At 43.9% G+C, this 25,750-nt stretch overlaps 1 protein-coding gene across 1 annotated transcript in view; it reads left to right on the top strand.

Moving 5' to 3' along the window:
- The window catches only part of LOC128331674 (collagen alpha-6(VI) chain-like), a 114,612-nt gene that overhangs the window by 51,395 nt on the left and 37,467 nt on the right, over positions 1–25,750 (top strand). The window contains 11 exon segments of the mRNA XM_053265380.1: positions 2,244–2,279; positions 2,714–2,797; positions 6,968–7,030; positions 7,881–7,943; positions 8,749–8,811; positions 9,912–9,962; positions 14,284–14,319; positions 17,864–17,926; positions 20,841–20,903; positions 23,189–23,224; positions 23,729–23,765. Of these exon segments, the coding sequence (XP_053121355.1) occupies positions 2,244–2,279; positions 2,714–2,797; positions 6,968–7,030; positions 7,881–7,943; positions 8,749–8,811; positions 9,912–9,962; positions 14,284–14,319; positions 17,864–17,926; positions 20,841–20,903; positions 23,189–23,224; positions 23,729–23,765 (595 nt within the window).

Below are 25,750 nucleotides of genomic sequence, written 5' to 3'. Positions count from 1 at the left end.
TTGAGCCAGTTCAGATTCGAACTGAACCAGGCAAACTGATTTTGTGCACACGCCTATGAGACATCTGGTGTTGTTTTTGTAATATTTGTATTACAATTGAGAGAGAGTTTTTGCTATGTGAAATAGTCATCTCCCACATTTTATCTTTTATTTTAAAAAAATAAGAAGTCACATAATATTATGAGTGAAATTCCTCTCAACTTTACTGAGGCAAAATTCCCACAGAGTCATCTTTGGCCTACAGAAAGATGCATCCTTAAAGCCTTCATAGATATACATGTTCTACCATTAGAGTGCTTGGCATTAGTAATGCACTTTGAAGCATGTGAAGCTGAATATGCCACCAGCCCTTTGGAACCACCTGGAAGTGTTTGCTTTCCACATACCCGTCTCCAGGCAGTACCACATATTTCTGATACAGGGGTCTCCTTTGTGGGAAGCAGAGATTGTAATCAGGGGCACACCTAGGTGATATGGCACCTGGACCAGCCCTTTGCCGAGCCCTCCCCCCGTGAGGCCCCCGAAACCTACTTTTGGGGACCTCCTGCGGCGAACCTACATGTGTTTTTTTTTTAAATCAGAGCTTCCGCATGGCTGAGGGGTGGTTGCCCGGGGGTGTGTGTGTGTTAGATGAGCAGTTGATCTCCTCTCCTGCCCCAGCGGCAATGGCAAGGGCAAGGGAGCAACCGCTGGGCACATCCTCTCGGCCCAGCAGCCATAGTGAAGTGCGAGGTGCGCCTGTGCAGTTCAGAGGAAGATTGTTGCAAGCCTGTGATGTCACCGTTCACTACAGCCGCTGGGCCGAGAGCACGTGCCCAGTGGTTGCTCCCCCGCTGCTGGCGCCACCACTGCCGGGGGGAGGAGAAGGTCGACTGCTCGGCCAACCCGCCGCCATCACCCCTCGGCCGCGTGGTGGCCTTGATGAAAAACAAAACAAAAAAACCACCACATAGCTTTGCCACGGTGGGCAGCCGTGGGGTATCTCTAGGAGCCCCCCCAGACATTTGGAGGGCCCCCCGGACCTTGGAGGCCATGGACTGGGGCCCCAAGGTCTGGGGGTTAGAGCGCCTCTGCCTGTAATACATCACTGATAGCTAGAACAGTGCCCAAGGCTCAGTGGGTGTGTGTGGAGAGTGCTGAGAGGTGTTGTCTTTTCCCACTCTTTCCCCTTAGCACTGTGCGCGATGACACCTACCAGTGTTCCCTGCAGACACCCACCACCATGGGTTGACCTATAATTGGCTGGACTTCTAAGAACACAAGCTGCCCAGCTCCTGGCAGCTGCCTCTCGCCTCCCCCTCCCCCTGCACTGGCCAGCTGGCCATTCCTCCTGCTGCCACCCACACGCCTGCCACCCACTTGCTGGCATTGCTGTCTCTTGCCGCCCACTCCACCACTCCACCTCCTGCCGGCTCTCCAGCCTCTTGGCTGGTGGGAAGGAGCAAAGTTCCAAAAGGGAGCTTCCTCTTTCCACCTAGCTGGGAACAGGCTGCAAATGGAAGGCATGCATGTGCACTTCTCCATTCAGGAGGACGTGCATGCGTATCCTCCATTCGCAACCAGTTCCAGGCTGGGTGGAAGGAGAAAGCTCTCCTTTCAGGGCTTTTCTGTTTCCTTCCATTCGGGAGCCTGTGGAGCCAGTGGGAAGTGGAGTGGGTGGCAGGCTTCTCCCTGCCTGGGAGGCTGCCTGGGTGGTGGCAGGGGCAGTGGTGGCAGGGCTGCCACGCTGGTAATAAGTAGGTGCACTGCAGACAGGGCTGCGTGCTGGGCGTACAATCTGTTGACAGGGCCACCGTGGATGGTGGAGTGGGGAACACAGGTCCACCCTCCCCTAGCTACGCCACTGCCTATCATCATGCCCCACATGACTTCTCAGTGTGTGCTGGGAAATACAGAGCTCTGCGTCCCATAAAGGAGCACTCCTCACCATGCATTGGAAACACACATTACTGAGCTTAGACAGGTGAGCGGGGAACGGATGCCTCTGCATTTTTCCCAAGGGGTGGTGCACATTCTTTGCCTTTGTACACTCCAAAGCATAGCTGTAGTTGGCACATCCACCATCTTTGTTGCTTGACATCTTGTTCTTCTAGGGAATATAATGTTAACATGACAAAACACTGTCTTTCTATTTGTCTGAAAAGCTATAGGAAAGCACATTAAGTCCTAATTATATGTTGATTAACATGAGCTCTAAATCTATGGTTATATATTTCTACCTCTTTGTAAATCTCTTGTCTTAGGGATCCCAAGGTCGAAGAGGCCATCAGGGCCCCCAGGTATGTATAATAATTTATTATGTTTATGATAATATATAGGAGTGATGTCATAGCATTATGAAAACATGATAAATTGCCTTATAAATCAATATAATTTTCATTACTTGACTACAATACTTCTGGTTAACAAAATTTATGCAAACAGACACATCCCAAAGTGTCCTGAAAAGCCATGTAATCTTTCAAAAAATCTATTTATTTTAGTATGACTGTAAAAACTATAATGTGAAAAGATATATAGATTTATAAGGAAGTTAAACACATCTTAGCACTATATTCTCAGCCTGAAATGGGACATCTGCAATTACTCTTAAAAAAATAAATAAATAAGGAGACTGGAGAGCTGATCACAAATCTTTGGCATCTCATCTAGTTTCACTCCAATTAATCTTTATTCTCCTTGAATACAATACTTGCATTTTCTGTTGCTACAGGGAAGAAAAGGATCCCATGGTCCCAGCGGTATTCATGGACAGCAGGGATTTACAGGTCCACAGGTCAACATTAAAATCGTTCAGGTTTATTTTTGAGGGTGTGTTGGATTAAGGGTGCCAAGGCAAATGTGAGCAGCTATGTTGAAAAACTGTACATCTCTCCTACCAAAGGCAGCATAATAGGGATGTGCGAACAGGTCTGATCCCGAACCTGTTCGAGGTCGAACCGAACCACCCACCCACTCCAGTTCAGTCCAACAGTTCAGGGGTTCACAATTTTAAAAAATTGATTGTTTTAACCTCTAGCCCCTTTGGGGGGCTTCCTAAAGGCCGCAGGGGGTCCACAAAGGTTCCCCCTCCCCCTGCTGGCCTCAGTAATCACTGCCGCAGCCCATTCAGCCTCACTTTCTGGCCCATTCGGGCCTCCGTATACCAGTGCACTGGCCATTTTCTCAGCCACCGTGCATGCGCAGATGGCCTCTGTGAGGCTTGGCATGGCCCAGGGCCTCGCAGAGGCCATTTGCGCATGTGCAGTGGCCATTTTTTAAAAATGGCTGCCACGCATGCACAAATGGTGGAGAAAATGGCCACTGTGCTGGTATATGGAGGCCCGAACGGGCCAGAAAGTGCAGCCGAACAGGCCACGGCGGTGATTACTGAGATCGGTGGGGGAGGGGGGACTTTTGTGGGGCCCCCGACAGCCTTTAGGAAGCCCCCCAAAGGGTCTAGAGATAAAAACCTTTATTTTTTAAAAAAATATAATATTCGTGAGCCTGCCCCCCCAACCAAACCAAACCGGGGGGGGGCGGTCAAAGGGGGCCAGACCAAACTGGTCTGGTCAGGTTCGAATGCAGTTCGCACTCAAACCAAACCGGGCCAGCCAGTTCCGTGCACACCCCTACAGCATAACAATATTATGAATAATTGATTCACACAGGTTTCCTAAGTGATTACCATTTGAATCATTGACTGATCATGTGATAAATTCATCAAAAGTTTGGTTTCTCCATAACTGTTTTTTCTTGCATATGCATGCGTTCAGACTGGCAGTGGAAATAATGCTACTCAGCAATGGATAGCATCCAAGTCTGTGGCATGCCATTGATGGAAGTTCCTTTGGTGAAGAAAAGGAGGGTTGAACCCATACAAGGATCCCTTCCACTCGTGGAAGTATGCCTTGTGTGACTGCAACTCTCTATCTGCACCAAAAATGTCTCTCTGGGCGCTTTCCAGTTAGCTGCTCAACAGCGGCAAAACGCTTCCATTCAGGCAAATTGCATTCAAAACATAAATAGCAAAGTGCTCAGCAGGGGGAGCAGTCTCGTGGAAATTAACAACCCGAAAAAAACCAGCAACTTTTTTACACCAGATATACGACGTTATAGCTCTATATCGCAGTGATTAAATTTGAAACAAGGCATTAGAAATATGAACGGCACCCTGCTCTCAGTGTAGGGACTGCAGTGTCACAACACAGGAAGTGTGGAAGCACACTTAGAGATACGTTGTGGCCCTGTTGCAGGGTGTAATCTGGAAAGTGCCTGGCTATTGAACTCCAAGTGCAAATACTTGGTCCTCATTTGAGCTAAATGTTAATCAAGACTTAATCTGTGTATATAGAAAGAATTTCTCAGTCCTGATTCATTTTGTGATGGAGAAATGATTCACGTTCTTTCTTTCTGCCACAAAGCCTCCAGTGTGAACCAGGCCTGCTACATGTTTTCATGGAGGCCTGGTTACATGACCCTGCCTTTTTTTTACCCCCAAGGGAAGAATCATGTCAACTGGGTTTGCCTTCCACATGATCAGCCATTCAGGTACAAGGCCATGTTCAGACTAGAAGCAATGTGCATAGTGAAGGGGAGTGGTTTGCACTGCTCCTTCACTATGCTATTTTGGCACTGGCTGAGCATATGAACTGTTCTCAAATGTAGGATGGCTTATGCAAATGACAACGAATACGAACTCCAGCAACTGTGTTCACATTTCAAACTGGCTGAACTATATCCCTGAAAAATACACTAAAATACTATTCCAGTGAGCATCATTTATTATTTTTGCTGGCTGCTCAAAACAGTTGATATCATCAGCTGCAACAGAAATTCAGACATAAACAAAGATACCTAGAAATTTGCATGATCATGATTGCACCATGACTGCACCATTTTAAGTATGCAGCACCTCATACAATTCAGGAATACCTGCATTTTCCATTTCCATTAATCTGTGGCAAAAATGGTGAAGTATGGGGAATCATCCAGTTTAGAAGCAAATCTGCATCAATAGATATTACTGGGTGGTTAGATCAGATAATGAGGAGTCCAATTTCTTGACTGAAATAACAGGGTCTCTTTTCACTATCTCAGTCACTGGAGCTAAATGACTGCCGGTGGGAGCTCGCAAACACTCATTAATACTCTGCTGATCAACCATAAAGAAATCCTGAAGAAGGAAAGGAACTTACACAACTGTAGGATCCACTTCTATGGAGTTTGTTTCAAACCAGGCAATTAGAGGTGTAAGTTGGAAGAGAAAAGGAGAATATCCTCAGTGCAGATGGTTCAGATTTCCTTCATAAACTGCCCAGAGACACAAGTTTGGAGCAGTGTACAATTATAACAGTACAATGGAGAGGAGAACTGGTCTTGTGGTAGCAAGCATGACTTGTCACCTTAGCTAAGCAGGGTCTGCCCTGGCTGCATCTGAATGGAAGTCTAGAAGTGTGCGGCACTGTAAGATATTCCCAGGGGCGTATCTAGGGTGGGGCAGGCAGGGCACGTGCCCCGGGCGCCACTTGAAGGGGGGCGCAATTTCTTAAAATTAAAAAATTAAGAAAAAAATGGCCACTAAAAACAAAATGGCCACTGGGCATGCTCAAATGGCCTCTGTGAGGCCCTAGGGCATGCCACGCCTCACAGCGGCCATTTTGTTTTCAGCAGCCATTTTTAAAAAAAAATATTTTAAAAATTGACCACTGCACATGCTCAAATGGTGGAGAAGGGGAAAACTTTGCAGACCCCCAACAGCCTTTAGGAAGTCCCCTGAAGGGGCTACAGGTAATTTATATATATATATATATATATATATATATATATATATATATATATATATATATATATATATATATATATATATAAAATAAGTCACTGTACACATATTCAGATTGGCACTATGTACAGAGAATCAGGGCTTGTGAATACTGAGCTGAAGTTTATGAGCTAAGATTGTATCCATTTGCTCTTACTTTGCTTCTTGTGATAAGTGAGTTAAATGTGATGTCTTAATAATATGGCTATTAATGGTGAGTTTGTCTTTGAATCAAGGTGAAATCCTTAGTGTTAAGGCCCACTGGGAGTTTCTTGCTCTTTCTCTCATTTTAACTGTCTTTCTGAAATACTAGAATATATTCCAAGCAGTGACACAGTTTACTCTGCATATTGTTTAATTATTTTCAGAGTATCTGGGAAAAGTCAAATTCTCCATTTATTTTTAAAACTTTTGTAATCGTGATGCTACAATGCATAGGAGAAAATTAGACAGGCACTTCTATTTAGTTTTTCCAAGTACACCTCCGCATAATATTTGGTTATTTCATGAGCCCGAGTATACTGAAATTTTTAGTTTTCCAGCATTTTCTTGGTCTGGCTACGTCCACTGCTAAATAGTATTTGAAATATTAAAAGATTAACAAGCTTGACTTGTATTTTTCAGCTGACATTAAGGTAAAGTTATCTGAAAGATGGGTGTCAGATGTTTGGACAGGGGGCGCAGTTTAAGTGCTTGCCCTAGGTGCTATTTTCCCTAGATACGCCTCTGGATATTCCCCTTAGGGGATGGAGCTGCTCTGGGAAGAGCAGAAGGTTTCAAGTTCCCTCCCCGGCATCTCCAAGATAGGGCTGAGAGAGATTCCTGCCTGCAACCTTGGAGAAGCTGCTGCTAGTCTGTGAACACAATACTGAACTAGATAGACCAATGGTCTGACTCAGTATATGACAGCTTCCAATGTTCCTATAATGAATGAATGAATGAATGAATGAATGAATGAATGAATGAATGAATGAATATTCAGCTGAAAAAATGGTTCTACACTTTGTAGTGCATCTGCTTCCACATTTCTACAGCAAATTTAAGATCTTCTCTAGGGCTAACTCACATTTAGAAATAATAAATAGAAATAAAAGGAACCAAAGGCAGTCTATGTTCATGTAATTTTTTTTGGACTTACTTTTCTGTTTTCTTCTTTTCTGCTTCTAGGGCGTAAGAGGAATTCGGGGATTAAATGGGATGAAAGGAAATCAAGGAAATAAAGGATTTCCAGTACGTAACAGTAACAGTAAAATGAGATGTTTGTTTATTTTTCAAAGATCTATCCTGCTTCATAGCCGAAGTTCTCAACGCAAATTCCAAAGTAAAACCCAACATATGAAGTAAAATACTAGGGCTGTGCTGGGGCTGAATTATCAGCCTGATCACAATAACAACCCAGACCATTCTTGTATCGTGCACATGATGCAGGAAATGGTCTGGATTGCCTGTGGCTGATAACTGGTATCAGCTTGATGCATAAGGATGGTCCTGGGAGGGGACTTAACTTTTTAATGAAGAGCTGGCTTCTCTGAAGAAATTGGCCACTTTCTGAGCAGCTGCAGCATTTCAAATTTCTGCCTTCCCTTTTCTGGTATTGCCCTACTGTGCACTAGGAAAAGAACACAGTGTCATGGTGTGAACATCTCCCCCCCACCACCCTGCAGTAAAGCACCAGGATAAGAACACATCATGATGTTGAGTCCTTTCCTGGTACACTACTGGGCGGGGAGTGGGGGTGGGCAGGCAGGCAGATGGCTGCACCCTATAGATCCAGGGAGCTTTCTGCCGGATCTGTAGCTGCTAAAAGAAGGGTGGGGTGGGAACTAGAAAAAGTTGGCAATTCAACCCTCCAACAATTATTCTTAAGTAACAGTAGTTCAGCATAGTATTCTGCATGGTGATGTTTCCATGCTCCAAGAAGTCTATGTGTTTCAGGAAGAACAAGAGTGCTGATGAATAAATGTGGTATAAATAGATACCAAAAAAAGGCTTTATGCCTCCTAATGCTGAAGTCAGCAGGAGGAATATAAATAAAATCCAGGATGCATCCTGTGCAACTTTTTTGTCTGTTTTATTTCAGGGTCATCCAGGAATAGCAGGTCCCACAGGTGTTCCTGGAAGATGGGGGACCATAGGGAATCAAGTATGTCTTGGCATGAAGCTCATTTTACATTGCCCTTTTGAAACAACTGTTGAAAACAGCTGTTCTCAGTATGTGAGGCAGAGCTGAAAGTACACGACTAAGCCAGAATTTGGGCCTTTTAACTACAGCCAGACTATTGGTTTTTGCATTCTGTCCTTCTCACCACTACTGGGCTCATCAGATTTTTAGGGAGCTGCCCTAATCAAAGAGATATCCTTGATAAGAATTTGTTGGGAGGGGAGTGAGGGGGGTTTACACAAGGCTATTTAGCCTCCTTCTCTAAAAGTGGAGTGGTGGCAATTTCAGGGAAATTATTTTGGGGTGGTTTTGAGGGCAGCTAATGCCTTTGTGGATCTGAGCTCTCCAACTGCCACTTCCTTCCTGGGGCAAATAGCTACCACAGAGGTAAAGAATCTGGACCATACCTTGGTTGGAGTTAAGAGTTAAAACCTCTACCTCCACACCATGGTCCTGATCTGATTGCCCCCCTCCAAGTGAATGTTATTTTCAAACACACACACACACACACACACACACACACACACACACACACACATGACTCGATTAATGTAGTATGTAGTTTATTCTTCAGTGAAAGGCCTCCTGTTTGTTCAGATGTGAAGGAAAACTGGGATAGTTCCTGTTTTTGCAATCGAAATTATTTGTTCTGCCCCACAGATCTGATTTCTTACTATGCTTGTTTCATCATATTGTCTCAGCCACAACAGATTGTGATTTATGCAACATCATTGATGATACTGGCATGACTTTCAACTGTAGTATAAATGGTATATTCATTTGACAGGGAGAACCTGGTGATCCTGGAATGAGGGGACAGGGAGGTCAACCTGGATACCGGGGAATGAGGGTTTGTATTTTATCCTCTTGTTTCAACTCCAGTTTTGCTATTGTTAATATTTTTGCACAGAGGAATTCAACTGGGTTGAAAGACTAGCTGCTTTGCTCTTCATATGATTCTAAATAAAACATAAAGCTTGCCCGGATGAATAAAGACATGAGACATGAATGTGGATTAAAATAAGGCCACAACTTTATTAACTGAAATAACAAAACAAGAGAGGATTGGCGCTCCACCCCCAAGTGCGGTCCCAAAGACTTGCTGCTTGCACGCGAGCATAACAGCATAACACCTAGGGTGAGATACCTTCACTCCAGGCAGCATTAGGCCTAAGGCCACCTGCTGCCCATCTTAGTCACCTAATGTGCAGGCACCTGCCATAGGATTTGCCATCCCCAAGCTGGAAATCCTTAGAGGGTGTTTATTCCTTTGGCAGTTTGGAGTAAGCCATCAACCAGCGCTCCCTGAACCAGAAAGCCTCTAGGGACTGACAGTGACTTCTCCTTACGCCAAACACATGCCTGAAAGGTGATCACCAGAAGTCAATTTATCCAAGAAACTACACTGTTCCTGCCGTTGTGACCAAGGGAGCCAACCTGACTAACTAACTAGGGCATATAGTGTGAAGTAGGAAAAAAAGAGCCTCGAACAAAGCCAAGCCATCAAAGGACAAAAAATTCCTACCCGGCCCCCAAAAGGGTAACCAGCAAAAGCCCACACAGTATAGCTAGGGATGGGTGGGAGGGGTCGCTTCTTTGGAAAGGGACAGGAGTTTGAGGTAGGCCGGGAGCAGCATTGGCAGCCTGAGCCCCACCACCAGACAGCCCTCCAGCCAATTGATGGGCTAGTCATGCTTCATGTTTTTTCAAAGGCCGGGGCAAAAAGCCCGCCCACCAGACACACTGGGGAGCAGCGGGCCAATATTGAGAAAGAGGGAGGAGAAATCTCTTTTGTGGTTCTCTATTTGAGTAGAAGGTTCATCAGAAGCCACTTTTGGTTGATGACTGGCTACAAAGAACAAAACAGAGGCATTAAAAAATCATGTGGGGGGAAAAAGCATATAGAAAGAAGAAATGAAACATTAATGAAAATCAAACTATTTGTTTCAGGGAGATGGTGGTGTTGCTGGATATGGTGGACCAGGAAAGAAAGGAGTAAAGGTAAGTGTAAAAAGAAATCTTAACTGGGGAAAAATGAACTTTAGTGGCCTTACAAATCATCATCTGTTGAAATGAATGCAAATAAAATATGATTCACTTTAAATATATGGACTAGATAAACTGCTTAAGTGTCACCTTCTAATCTGATTTCCTTTAATACTGAACTTGGGTGGTCCTATGGTTATCAGTTGGCAGTGAAGAAGGATCATTAGAAATAAGTCAAAGTCAAAGATCTTTATTGTGGTTCTTGACCAGATTACATCACTATAGTCCGATATTGCACTCAATATACTCAGTGCACTCAGTCTCAATAGTCATAGTTACATTTAGATAAAAGAAGTTTACCCAAACTAGGAACACAGCCTTACTCAATTGATAAGGGGAGCATTCACCATTACTTGACGAATCTTATATGCAATGGCACAAAATCTGGCAACAAAAGAGGTAACATATACTCTTATCAGCAAGAAGATAAGTTACTGTAGAGCAGGCCTGCTCAACTTCGGCCCTCCTGCAGATGTTGGCCTACACCTCCCATAATCCCTGGCCATTGGCCACTGTGGCTAGGGATTATGGGAGTTGTAGTCCAAAAACAGCTGGGGGGCCTAAGTTGAGCAGGCCTGCTGTAGAGAATAGTGGATTTAAGCCTAGCCTTTGTCTCAAGGCAAGTCCACATGGGGGAGAGGAAAATGCTGATTCATTTCCTCCATGTTTGCTCAACAAAGGCTATTCCTTTAAAACTTAGCTGTTTCTTGGTAATCGCTGCCACCATGCCCACTTTTAACAGAGTTTAATCCCTCCCTGGTGTGGGTGAAATACCAGGGAAATTCTCCTTTGTTTACCAATGGGAAAATACAAAAACCTTCCACATGCAGTTTACACATGAAGAGCAAACTTGGTCGGTTGCTGAACAATTAAGACTGAGGCATGTTTGCACCAGAGTAAAACTCCTTTTTCCTGAGTTTAAAATCTACTCAGAGGCAGGTGAAATATAAGGAACAAAAAGAGAAAAACTTGATTCAAAATTCTACAGACTGCTTCAGTCTAAGGCTCTCTCAGCTTCTAGTTACAGGTAAAAAGAAATACTCAGTACTTTACAAGATTACTTCCAAAGAACACCCCAGCTGGTATTTGGAGTGGCATGCTTTAAAAGTCGTGGTTACTCAGTTGCAAGGATAATTTAAAAAGCTCCCCCAGTTGCAAAGAACCTTTGAAAGCACCTTTACAGGGTACAGAGCTTTCTACAGCCCCCTGGTTAGATAAAAAGGGCTCAGATTAGAGTTTCTTATCAGGTTATGTTACAAAATAAAACACAATAGACCAGGTGTAAGGATTTGCAACGCACAAAAGGAAAGTGAATAGTCTGATGCAGGCTAGCTATTACACTATTCCCTGTCTGTCTTTCCGAAGCCAAAAGCCATTGGCTTCCTTTCTCCATGAACTCACCCCAAACTCCAGGAGACAATTCAAGGTTCCTGTAATCCTGTCTCAAGGATCTGCAGATGTCCTTCCATGAGAGAAGTCTCCATGTTGACTGTTGGGCAAGAGGCAGCAAGACTTCACTGCTGGTGTTCACAAAGCCTGCTCCCCATCTTCTCTCATTGCCTTTTGGATCCTTCTGAGAAAAAAAGACCCCCTTCACTTCCTGCCACCAGGCCCTCTAGGTCACTGTGTGCTGAGTGGCTGATCCCCAGAGATCATTGCCTGACAGACAGGACAGGGTTCACTTCTGGTTCACTCTTTAGGGTAAGGGAGGGGCTGATTGCAACAGTTACATAAAAATCCATTGATCTTCTCTGCAAACCCCCTAAAAGGGGTAAAATCCCCTGCTAACTGAGCAAAGAGGCATCTTTTTAAAGTGGTGGTTCTCTTCATTTAGCAGAGGGACACATCCCCAGTACAGCATCCCTCCATGGCTGTTGCTGGTGTCTTTCTTATGTTTCGTTTTTAGATTGTGAGCCCTTTGGGGACAGCAAGCCATTTTATTTGTTTCCTTATATCTAAGTAAACTGCTTTGAGTACTTTTGTTGAAAAGTGGTATATAAATATCTGTCGTATTTGAATTTGTAAAATCAGTTTACTTTGTGGAATGCTATAAAAATTACAATAAAGTAAAATTATGAGCCAAATTTTCAACTTCATCTGATTCACAAGTCTACTTGCGCAGGTGATAGGGTATATTTAATATCTCCCCTCCAACCACACTGATGGAAAAACATTATAAATAAACTAAGGTGAAGGCTCTGCAATGTGTTGGACATGTCAGATTATAAAAATAACTTGCCTCAGCTAAAGTCGAGGTAACCCACCAGTTCACTAGAAATAAGGTAGTGTTTTCCGCATATTCAGGGGAGTTCTCAGGTATGCAGAAGTGTATCCTTGCACATTTTGCAACTTAATGGAATGTTCTAGTCCTTTGCCTAGGGAAGTACTGAAGTCAGAACTGGAAGTTAACAGAGGATGCATGGTTTCTGACACAATCTCCTCCTCCTCCCGCCTTTTCCATAATGTGTTTTGCCCATTAGTAATGGGGAAACCAGAATGGTCTGATAAGAACGTATATGCCCCCAGGACCTACAGGATGTTGAGAGCTGTTGAGCCATGAAAAGTTGAAGATGTCAGTTGGAAAAGGTGGTGGAGGGTGGGCGGGAAATGGGTTGATGGGGAATTAGCTTGCTTAAGCGCTTAGCAGGTTTTTAGGGTTGGGAGAATCCATGCCATTATGCTGAGAGAGAGAGAAACCCTCTTCTTCTTATGCTCTACTGCCAGGTTTCTGGGGAAGGGAAGAAAAAGGCATTTTTTTATCTTTCCAACCTGATATTACAATAAATCCTTCATGTGTGGGGCTGGCAGCTAGCCCTCAATGTGTACACTAGGGAAGGTTTCAGAATGGTGATGGTGGGGAAAGTGTCTTCTTCATCTTTGCTTCTTCCTGAAATACTTTTAAATAGTGATTGCAACACTAGGTCCTGGCTGTTGCTGCCAGCAGTTCCAATGACTAGCTCACTCTGAAAGGGAGAGATGAATCAGTTGCTGGAACTAGCAGAGTGCTAGCTGTGAAAGCAAAGGCACTATGATAAGAATTTAAAAGCTCTTGACTTTGATCCCACTGGATACCATGGCATTGGACAGAGCATACGCGGGCGGCACCCGGAAGGCGAGAGGGAAGATGGGTGGAGTCAGTAATTACCTCTGATTTGAGGAGGCAGGGCTGGCAAGGATGGGTCTATGTCAGGAGGGAGTTAATATGGAAAAAAACAACAGGGGTGGCAGTGAAGGTGATGTGATGTGGTGGACACTCACTGTCCAATGGTATACTTGCTGCCTGAGGCCATCACCTCACCTTGCTTTATTGGGAAACTGTCACTGAGCCTAGATCAATTTAATTTCTGCATATGTTTATGTTAGGCCTTCAAGAGAGCCCTAAAAACCTATTTGTTTGGTCCGGCCTTTAAATGTTCTTAAATGTCTTTAACTGGTTTTAAATGGTTTTAAAATTTCTTTTTATATTGTTTTAAGCTGTTTTAAAAGGTTACTTTGTTGTAGTAGTTGTACACTGCCCAGAGCCCTTGGATAAGGTGGTATAGAAATGTAATACAGGTTGAGTATCCCTTATCCAAACTGCTTGGGACCAGAAGTGTTCCGGATTTCAGACTTTTCCGGATTTTGGAATATTTGCATACTGTAATGAGATATCTTGGGAATGGGATCCAAGTCTAAACACGAAATATTACTGTACACTGTATTTTTTTTAAGGTTTTATTGAAAGTATAAAAATGAATAAGCATTGAATTTATGATAACTACAGGTAGCTGTAAATGTAATGAGAACTAATTATAAGAAAATTTTCAACACAATAATGTTTCCGGATTTTGGAGCATTCCGGATTTCGGATGTCTGGATTAGGGATACTCAACCTGTAAATAAAAAAAAATATGTTTGCATGATCTCTGCATGCTGACTAAAGCCTGTGGATCCAAGTATCAAAAGACAATGTTACCTGTCCCTGAGTGATTGTGCAGGGAAGACCTGATCTGATTGCAAGAGTTCACAGCTTGGTCCAAGTAACCTGTAAAATAACATATTGGGTAGATCCTAACAAATGTCCAGAAAGTGAGATAAACCAGGAGGATAAATCTTGGCCCTGCTGTGAAGTAAGGGAGTAGTTAAAGGAGAGACTTCTAGATGAACTGAAGGAGAAAGAACTGACAGGCACTTTCTGCCTTGGAATAGTTGTTGCTGTATCTTTATGGAAAACACTGTTGTTAACACAGCGTCATACTCATAAATAAAATGTGTTCCTATTATTTGTGAGTTACAGGGGCAAAAAGGATTTCCTGGAGCTATAGGACAGAAGGTAGTGTACTTTTTAAAAAAAATAAAATTTAAAAGCCACATCTGTGTTCTCCCTCATTAGTTTCATTGTGATCTAATGTCCTTGTGACTGTATATGCAAAAACGTGGTGATAAAGTGTTGACAGTAGATGAATTGTTCCCTTATGATAGAAGAGTAATGATTTGGCTGACAGTTTACTAAGAAAGCACACAGAGATCTTGTGGCAGGAATAATTGGATGCTTTAATCCAGAAATCCTTATGTGCTACAAATAGTGTTGCCAAACCTCTAGGGTCTGTCCAAAGTCTCCTGGAATTGCCACCAGACTCCACGTTACTATTGAAAACAATCCGAGAGATGTAATGGCTAGATATTGTGAACAATATTGAAAAAAGTAATAGCCAACATGACATGCAGCGCTCCATCGACATTACCGGCCCACTGGGGCTGCTGCACTGGAAAGTGAGACCTGGTGGGGTTACACAACAGGGCACTTGTGCAACTCCTTAAAATAGCATGCATGCATTTGCACAGTGTGCAGTAGCATTGGCGGGTCAGTAACACCAGCATCGTGCTGTGTATTGTATCGGTCATTGGATTAAAAAATATCCAGGAATATCCTCGGTCAGAGTTAGCAGCCCTAGTTACTGCAGGACGCAAGCATATTGTTCTGCTTAAGGATCTCCTCAACCATATCCAGGCTGGCATGGCAGCTGGAGGCATGTGCTCACGAAGGGAGCTGCTGAACTTGCAAAAAGCTAGTGCCGACTGAGCCATGTAATCAGCAAGAGCTGTATCCCGTGCTGGCTTCTGAGGCCACCACTGCTCTAGAGCAGATGCCTGACTGAGCCTTCCCTCTTCCTGAGTCAGCCCATACAGAGGGATGCCCTGAGCAGTCAGGCATAGGAACATAGGAAGCTGCCTTATACTGTGTCAGACCTTTGGTTCATCTAGCTCAGTATTGTCTGCACAGACTAGCAGCGGCCTCTCCGGCCCTATCTCGGAGATGCCAGGGAGGGAACTTGGAACCTTCTGCATCCAAACATGCAGATGCTCTTCCAGAGTGGCCCCATCCCACAGTGCTGGAACTCGGTCTTGGTGCTGTGCCACCTCCACCCCTGGGGACTTGGGGGTGATGGAGGGGGTTCTAATGATGGGGCCAGATCTTCACTAGCAAGTAATCTTCCAGGGCTTCTCTGAGGGGGCAACTGCTTGGGCTGCTCTCAGTCTGAGAGATCTAGAGGCCAGCCCTATTCACAGACACCCACGGACAGCCACAGTCATGGCAGTTCAAATGGAGTTTATTTCAGTCGACTAATCATGGGACAATAATACTTGAATTGAACATAAATGCCAACAACAACAATCCATAGCAAGTCACATTCAAAATAAATTACTGGAAGGCACTCTACATGGGAAAACTTGTGAAGAGTTCTCAAAAACTGTACCCAGAGTATAGGATGTGGCTGCTGGGGAGGGCTGCTGAAAAAATCTGACATCCAGATTGAAACAGCTGCAGCTACATTCCAGTTTGTTTTTGAGTTCAATTCATGGTGCTACTTCATGCCTTTGGAGTGTGAAATGGATCTGAACATACAGTAGAAAGTTGCTGTATACCGAGTCAGACCATTGGTCCATCTAGCTTAACATTGTCTGTACTGACTGGTAGTGGCTCTCCAAGGTTACAGGCAGGAGTCTCTTTCAACCCTACCTGTAGATGCCAGGGATTGCACCTGGGAACTTCTGCATCCAAGCAGGGATGTGCGAGCTGGCTCAAGGTTGAGCCAGCTTGCATTTGAACCAGTGCGGCTTGAGGGTGAGCCCTTGAGGTGGGCCTAGTATGGCTCAAGGTTGAGCTGAACCCCCTGGACTGGGCCAGGGCCAGTTTGGGTTTTGTTTTCTTAAAAAGAAAAAAATGGCTGACTTACCACCATTGCAGGTCCTCGGGGGTTGCTGCCATGGCTGCAGAGGGGTCTCCAGTGGTTCTGCCCCCTGCTGGTCTCAAATGGACTGTTTTGTCCCATTTTTGGCCCCTTTGGGGCCTCTCTGTGCTGTTGGTTGCCATATTGGAGGCCGCTGAGCATGCACACTGGCCATCTGTGTGGCCAGGTCACGATCCTATGCATGTGCAGCAGCCTCCAAAATGGCCACCACCAGTGTCGAGAGGCCAACAGGCCCAAAATGGCCCATTTGAAACTAGGTGATGCTGGTGGGGGGAGGGGGAACTGATGGAGACTCCCCCACAGTAGCACCCTCCAAGGCCCCGCAATGGCAGCAAGTCCATCTTTTATTTTATTTTTTAAAAATTCACCTCTCTGAGCTGGGTGGACTCAAGCCAGGCTCGGCTCTAGTGTGCATATAACTGGACCAGACTCGGTTCGATTTGACTCGAACTGAACTGGGTTTTCCAGTTTGGTACACACCCCTACATCTAAGCACGCAGATGGATCCTCTTACACTGAGCTATGGCCCCATCCCCTATAGCTTAGAGGGCTCACATGTAGTCACCCATTCAAATTCAAATCAGAGTAGATCCTGCTTAGCAAAGGAGACAATTCATTATCACTATCAGGACACCAGCTCTCCTGCCCTGAAGGACTCCCTTCTCCCATATGAACCTACTTGTCTGTTTCATAAGAACAGCCCTGCTGGATCAGGCACAAGGCCTATCTAGTCCAGCATCCTGTTTCACACAGTGGCCCACCAGATGCCTCTGGGGAGCCCACAGGCAAGAAGTATGTGCATGCCCTCTCTCCTGCTGTTGCTCCCCTGCAACTGGTATTGAGAGGCCTCTGAGGCTGGAGATGGCCCACAGCCACCAGACTAGTTGCCATTGATAGACCTGTTCACCATGAATCTGTCTAAAACCCTTTTAAAGCCATCCAAGCTGGTGGCCATTACCACATCCCGTGACAATGAATTCCATGGATTAATTATGCGCTGTGTGGAAAAGTATTTCCTCTTGTCGGTCCTAAATTTCCCAAGTTTCATAGGGTGACCCCTGCTTCTAGTGTTGTGAGAGAGGGAGGGAAATTTCTCTCTGTCCACCCTCTCCACTCCATGCATAATTTTATACACTTCAATCATGTCTCCCCTTAGTCACCTCTTTTCCAAGGTAAAGAGCCCCAGATGCTTCAGCTGCCTTGCTTCAATTTCCCTTCACATTTGAAGTGTACCTGGGAAGTTCCAGAGACAGGCCTTTTCCATGGTGGCACCAAGCCTTGAAATTAACTCCTGGGCAGCGGGGAAATGCACTGTGCCCCATCTCTGTTGGCCTTCCAGTGGAAAGCCAAGATTATTTTATTTCAGAGGGCATTTGAGCTGCTGTTTTGAAATGTGATGCTGCTGCTGGTAGTGTTTGATTTATTGCTACTTTTGTGTGTCTCTTTTTTGACTTTATATTTGTAATATGTATTGTGGCATTTTTGCTTTTAACTCTTCTTGAGTAGTTTTTGTACAAAGGCAGAGGGATGCTTTGCTACAAATACTAATTATTTCAGTAAATACATGCCTTGAAGCTCTAATTTTCATTTTGCCTTAATATTTATTGTATTCGTTTATATTAGGGTAATGTCGGCAACACTGGAATTCCAGGAGAACAGGGACCAAACGGGATCAATGGACAAATGGCAAGCCAGACCTTTATACGTTGTGCTCAGCAGGGATTTTGTGTCTTATATGGGTTTGTAAAACTGTGTAATACTGCTAGTTAAGAGATTGTACCAGTTGCTGTTTTCATACTTAAATCCCCGTCTATAGCACAGCCATGATGAAGTACTTGGATTGAAGCTATTCATATCATAATGACCAGTGTGCTGTAGTGACTAGAATGTTGGCACTGGAGCAGAATGGCCTAGGTTTAACTCCCCACTAGCCATGAAGGGTGGGATACAGATGCAGTAAATACTGCTACTCCTAAATAATAACAATGATGATGATGATGATAACGACGACAACAACAACAACAATAATAATGGCCCACATGCTACGCAGTGTGATGTTCTATTATTCCCAATAGATGTAGCATTGCAACATATGATTGCACAATGCTTAGGTGAAGCAGAATAGCCCAGCATGTTTTTTAAAGAGCGCTAGCAGCTCTGTAGAGCTTCGTTATGCTCCATAGCGTGTAAGCCAATCAGTTTTTAAATGGTGAGGAAATCGTAGAATATCACATACTAGCCAGTGTGGGGTAGTGGTTAAAGTGCTGGACTAGGACCGGGGAGACCAGAGTTCAAATCCCCATTCAGCTATGATACTTGCTGTGTGATGCAACAAAATCAATGGGATATAACCTTGATTAAGGAAACAACCAACTATATCAGAAAGATCAAGGATCAATATTACTTCACAAATAACATGTTTAATATGAACAAAGATAATATACTATTGCTACCAAAATTTATAAAAGACTCAATACATCATAAATCAGATAACATATAATGGATTATATATCACTGTGTATTATATAATTACCATTTTCCTTTTGCTCTCCTTCATAACATATACTTTCTCAATTATATCTTCTCTTGGATTCCTATATAGGTGCAATGTGGTCAGCTTATACTGTACAAAGTCAATAGTATTCACATCCCCTCTTGGAATCAATCAATCTTTCTCTTCCCTGGTAGCTGATGATAATGATGAATCCTAAAATCTTAATCATATGGAGTACCCTGCAAATAATCTGCAGCGTGTTTGTGGCACAGACAGTAACACTGTATCCTAGAGTGACCTTACTATATTAGAGCCAGCGTGGTGTAGTGGTTAGAGTGCTGGACTAGGACTGTGGAGACCTGAGTTCAAATCCCTATTCAGCCATGAAACTAGCTGGGTGACTCTGGGCCAGTCACTTCTCTCTCAGCCTAACCTACTTCACAGGGTTGTTGTGAAAGAGAAACTCAAGTATGTAGAACACCGCTCTGGGCTCCTTGGAGGAAGAGCGGGATATAAATGTAAAAATAATAATTATAATATTCTGCTCCCTGATAACAAAGGGAGTGACCAGTTCCTCGCAGGCTTATTGGAAGGGTGAAAGCACTAATCTAATTTGCCAAAAATAGACTTTTAACTCACTGATAATGGCCCAAAGTCATTTTGAAAAATGTTTTCAATAGTACTGATACTTGTTAAACAGAAGCTTAGGGATGAATATGTCCTGCGTGGCCTCCTCAGTAGTGGCTCATGTGCTAATTGATCTAGAGGGGTAGAAAATGAGCCATAGCTATTCCACTACCAGCAGCTGCTTTCTCACTGCCTTCTGGCTTTGCCCTGACAGTAACTGAGCCCTGCTGACTGATCATTACTCCAGTAGGGGAGGGAAATCCCCAACCAGATGAACGACCAGAGTTGGGGATTTCTCTCTCCTACTGAGTGAATGAGCAGCCTGCAGGACTCGATTACAGCTGGGGTGGGGCCTGAAGGAAGTGAGGGTGCAGTCACTGGTTCCCAAGCAGCTGTGGCTTGTTTTCCGCCCCTCCAGCTTGTTATCTGAGCCACTGCTTCCTCAATAAAGAAGATGTTCTGTGGATGTAAGCCTGTTCTGCACTTTTTATGACTGGTGCTCACTTTGTGGTTTTCTTACTGCTACAACATGTGATGTTTTCAAATGCCAGATGGCCAATGGCTAAACAACATTAAAGTTTTATTTATGTCCTAAAAATGATTTGTTTAATAACTCTGCTGCTGTTCTTCCTTTGTTGTTGTTTTTTTAAAACCAGTTTATATGAGCTATTAAGTATTTCACGGAAACATTCTGTCTCCAGCCTTTTGTGGATTAGGCTGTGATAGTAATGGACTGAGATAAAGACCACAAAAATACTTTACAACTTAAAAATTCCTGCAGAAATTGTTGGTGATTATGATAACACCACAACTACTAAAGCCTAACTGTGCTTACCTATATTAAGTAAAACATGGGCCACGGCCAGTGTTCCCTTTAAGGTGTGCACATGTGCGTATGCTCACAAGTTGTTGGATGTCTGCTCAGTCAATTTTAGATCCTGCTCAGGTTGAATCAGGAAGGCCCCACTCTGATTAATGTGAGCACACACTGCCTTGATACTGCCACCCAGAACGAAACTCATTCTGCACACAGATGAAAAAATCAGAGAGAACATCGGCCACGACTAAATTGTTTTACTTTAGACATGCCAAAGGGCTCCCTGCTTTGATCTGCACCAGATCACATACAGCTTTTATTTTTTTAAATTTTATTTTTTTAAAAACCTCTCTCTTTCAAAAGAGGTTTGCCATGTGGCTACGGTTAGAGAGAAACAAGTCCACAGTCCCCTTGGATGTATAGAACTGGTTGTATAACAATTCTTTAGATCTTAGCCATAATGGATCACAGTAAATATACTTTTTCATGCAGTACTTGTAATACTATTAGAACAATTACTATTAGGAATGCCTCCAGAGCACTTGTTGGCTATTTTATATCTTACCATCTGGTTAATTCACTTTTCCTGTAGTGTAAAAAATAAAAATAAAAATTGACAAAATGTTTTTATAGGGGAAAACCCCTAACACCATTGTTTTTAGGCTCCTGCAGGTGCTCCTGGCTTGAAGGGTTCACCAGGAGATCGTGGTCCTCCAGGACGCAGGGTATGACTCTTACATTTGCTTTGTGCAGCCTTATTTGCATGGAATACTCATTCATTGTAAACAGGGGAAGTGCCAGGGTTGGCCAAGTTGGCCAAAGGTCCATGACCAACTCCTGATGCCCCAGGGACATGCCCATTTGTGGATGGGGGAAAGCAATGGCAGCACAAGAGACTTGTGGCGATGTTGCTTCCTCTGCCTCCCACTTGGCAATGGGACTTTCTCCTTGGGCCTGATGCAAGGATGCAGGAGCCTCTGGAAGAAAAGCCCATTTGGCAAGGGGAGGATGAAGAGGATCTTCCACTGAGGGACTCAGCATCAGGTTCCCCACTTATCGGGAGAAATACGGTAAGGAAGAAGAAAGATTGCTGTCCCTTTCTCCACTCACTGAAGAGGAGGGCGAGAGTTGCTGCTGTAGATTTTGCTATTGATACATTTCAAAAGAAATAATGTCCTGCAATTTTTTTTAAGAATGAGAGCCCAGGGATTGAGAACCCTTGTGCCTGGTGAATCCACCATATCTGAAAGATGCACATTAACTAATAAACGGGTTAATGTTGCATGTAGTTGGGCCTGTCAATAGCGAAATGTTTATTCCACATTTATTTTATGCATGTGCACAGCGATGCCTTTGTGCATACATTGTACAATTCCTCTCGTGGTTTGTGTCTGTGAATGATTCCATATGCCATCTAAATAGATTGTGCTGCTGGATTGCTATTAAAGAAAATAGTTATGAATGTCAATTGAAATAGGGAGAGGCTATTCACACATGCATGCAAAACCAGGCTAAGGGAGACTAGCCTGGTTTTGCATGCACGTGTGAACTGCCAGGATCAGGTCTGATCTAGGGAGCACCATGGTGGCAAACCCACTTGTGGAGCCTCCCTCCAAAACGATGTTAGGAGAGGGAGAGCTCTCCGAACGCCATTTTTTGGATTTTCTGTCAGCTGCGGCTAGCAGACTTGGGGAGGGGGATCCCCATTATGCACTAGGGGTGTGCATGGTCTGTAGTCCCCCCCGGTCCGGCACGGGGGGGACTGTCGCTTTAAGTGGGGGGGTGGTACTTCCCCCCCGCCGCTCTTCCCCCCCGGTGCTGGTCGTTGTAAACATCTTCTTGGGGCGGCAGAGTTCCTCCCTGCCGCCCCTGCCCCCGTCGTTGTTTGTTAAGGCTTAAAAGAGACAAGCGCTAGTGGCGCGCATGCGCCCTGCGCGGCGTGCACTCATCTCTTTTAAACAACGTTGTTGTTTAAAACGTCTCTTTTAAACGTTGTTAAACAAACAACGACGGGGGCAGGGGCGGCAGGGAGGAACTCTGCCACCCCAAGAAGATGTTTACAACGACCAGCGCCGGAGGGGGAAGAGCAGGGGGGGCGGGCAAGTACCACCCCCCCCCCCCGCTTAAAGCGACAGTCCCCCACCCATCCGAACATCCGGACCGCCAGACCGGTCCGGAGGTCTGTAATAGTGTGCCGAATCGAACCATGCACACTACTATTATGCACTGTGTACTCACACAGTGCATTATTGGAACTCCGGGGGATAGGATGTGGGGTGATGGATCCCGATACCCTGACTGTCGGAGCAACCAGCAGCAGTTGGTGATTGTCTGGGTGGGTAATCTGCCCGCCCAGAGGCAAGGAGCTGCTCATCTGTGGGGGAATTAAGCTCTTTGAGCTTCCTCCCTTCAACCCTTCGGAGCCCTTTCTCTGCTTGTGAGAAAGGTCTTGGAGAATTTTTGTTTAATAAGGATGCACTGGTTTTACACCACTGTGTGGCTTTAAAGTGTATTGAGTTACAGTCCCCCGAACTGATCATTTCATAATTCTACAACATAAAATAATAGCTACTCACACACCCACATGACCACCGCTGCAGCGAGTGGCATGGTGATCTGGAGGCGGCATTGTTGAAATTCCTGAGGATGGATCACTCCTTCCCCCGACCTCTATGATTTCAATGGCTGTCAGCAGACCGGTTACCCATGTGACCCAGGCAATGAGGTAGGAGGGCGCCTGCGTCCTACCTCACTTTTAACCCAAGTACAAATCCTGGGCTACCCGGCAGAGGAGTGCCAGGATCAGGAGTGACCCCAGAGTTTCTCATGACCAGGCCTACCCAGGCTAGCACTGCCCTACTTGGGTAGGGCTGGTCGTGAGAACCTCAAGTTCTTCTACAGATTCCTCACTTAAGGTTTCCCTTTCAACTTTGTAATAATTGCAACTATACACAGGTAGCCACTTCTCTGTAGCTTATTCAAAGATAACCTGCTGTTTTTTCACTTCCAGGGTGTGAAAGGAGCAAATGGTGTCGCTTCCTTTTCAGTAAGTATCTCTTAAACACACCTTATTATAAGAAAACACCTTTTTCTGCACAGTGTCCACTGCGTATTAAGGTCATCAGGAGAGATGCCACCAGGGGAGTTATTCACACATGCTTTCATGCTGCAGGGTATATGAAGAGCAAATCTGCTTCAGGATTCAGGATTCAGCTTTCTCTTCAGCCACACCTGAACTGTGAAATGTACTCCCCACAGAAATTTGAGGCTTAACTTCATTAATGGCCATGAAGAGAATCCTAATAGTGTTTTGTTTTGCTTTGTTTAGCCTGGCCTTTAGTGGTTTTTAAATAGTTTTAAACTGTTCTAACTTCTTTTAATTGGTTTTTGACTGGTTGTTTGATTTTCTGTTTGTTCTTATTGTTTGTAATCCACGTAGGTCTATTGGATTGGTATTAAAATGTAATAAACAAATAAACGTGTATTCAGGAAGAGGTTCTAAAATGTCCAGGTTTTCTCATATTGTTTTCTTTCTTTTCTCACTCTGCAGCCATGTGAACTCATTGCCTATATCCGTGAGCACAGCTGTAAGTATTGATTCTAACATTAACAGCAGCCATCTTATTTGTTATTTCTCTTTGTAAACCGCCCTGAGCCATTTTTGGAAGGGTGGTATAGAAATTGAATTTTTTTATTATTATTATTATTATTATTATTATTATTATTATTATTATTATTATCTTGTTGATCCTGCTAACTGAACAAAGAGGCACCTTTAAAGTGGTGATTCTCTTCTATTTAGCTGGGGGGGAGCAACGGTCCCTTTTAGGGATATGCACAAATCAATTTTTTTGATTTGATTTGTGCCCCAAACAAATCACCCCTGATTTGTTTTGTATCCAAATCTATCCCCTCCAAATCACCCCAGATTTGATTTGTATTTGTTTTGATTTGATTTGGATTTGGACCAATTTGGACCACTTACCAAGGTCCTAGGGGCACCAAATTTGGGTTCTGGGTAGATCCCCATGGGTGCCACCTACCACCCAAATTTCAAGGCAGTGGGACACTTGGTTGATTTTTAATGAAGTTTTTTTTAGTTTTTACTGATTTTGGACATTTCCATCATAGGAAACAATGGGGATTCAAAGTTGCCATATCCTAACCCTAAAACAGATCTCCAGCTTTCTTTCTTTTTTTTTAAAGCTAAGTTCTAGTCCTTGCAGAAGTGGAGTTATGGAGCAAAATGTGCAGTCATTATTTTTCAAATGTTTGGATTTTTTGGTGTATAATAACTTCTCCTCAATGAATCCCTATAAGGATTCATTACACACCTTCATTTTTTCTGTTCAATTTGACTGTCACTGGACAGTGCCAGCTGTCAACTGCCATGTGCCAACTACCCCCCCCCACCACCACCTGCAAGTTGGTGGGGTACTTATTTTAATGTTTAGGAATATTGAAATGTTTAGATTCTTTGGTGTCTAATAACCTTTCCTCATAATACGCCTTCGTTTCTTCTGTTCATTTTGACCCCACTGTTTTGCATTTGGGGGTGGGGAATTAGTGGCATCCCATTTCCCAACTACCCCGCAACCCATAAGCCACTGGGTACTCAGTTTATATTTTAGGAATTTTTGAGGTGTCTAGACTCTTTGGTGTGTAATGAATCCTCATAGGGATTCATTATGAGGAAAGGTTATTAGACACCAAAGAGCTTAAACACTTGGAAAAAATCCTAGAACATAAACTGAGTAGTACCCCACTGCCTTGTGGGTGGGAGTGGGGTATAGTTGGCACATGGCAGTTGACAGTTGGCACTGTTGAAAAGACAGTCAAAATGAATAGAAGAAATGAATTTGTGTAATGAATCCTCATAGGGATTCATTGAGGGGAAGTTATTATACACCAAAGAATCCAAACCCTTGAAAAATAGTGACCACACATTTTGCTCCATAACTCAATTTCTACAAGGGCTAGAGCTTAGCTTTCTTTTTTTAAATGAAAGCTGGGAATCTGGGGGAATTAATAGGAGGGATCCGAATCTTGAATAGATTCTAATCAAATCCAGTACAATTTGATTTGTACCCAAATCTAGCTAATGGACCACGGGGGTGATTTGTTTTGTCTCCAAATCAGCTAGATTTGGGTACAAATTGATTTGTACCTGAAAAAAAATTGCACATCCCTAGTCCCTATCCAACCCCAGCATAGCATCCTCTTAGTGGTTGTTGCTGGTGTCTCTCTTGTGTTTCTTTTTCGTTTGTGAACAGGGAACTTTAGGGATAGGGAAGCATCAGTTTTTTTAAAAAGGTCAACTAGCTTGAGAACTTTTGTTGAAAAGGGGTATATAAACAGTAGCAGTAGAAGTAGTTCTGAGTGGACATTCAGTTATGTGTGAAACATGGGGGGCAATCATTCCACTGCCATGATGAATGTATCACGCACTACCTGATTAAGTTGATTTTATGGTCCAACCATTATGATTTCTAAGAGGGGCGTAAAGTTGTTAAGATGGTCTGATACCAAAGATTTATAGATCTGAATAGTTTCCAAATAGCGCTGAGGGATT

Source organism: Hemicordylus capensis, chromosome 6 (genome assembly GCF_027244095.1).
Source record: "Hemicordylus capensis ecotype Gifberg chromosome 6, rHemCap1.1.pri, whole genome shotgun sequence".
Taxonomy (NCBI): Eukaryota; Metazoa; Chordata; class Lepidosauria; order Squamata; family Cordylidae; genus Hemicordylus; species Hemicordylus capensis.
This window is presented reverse-complemented; position numbering and strand designations above follow the sequence as displayed.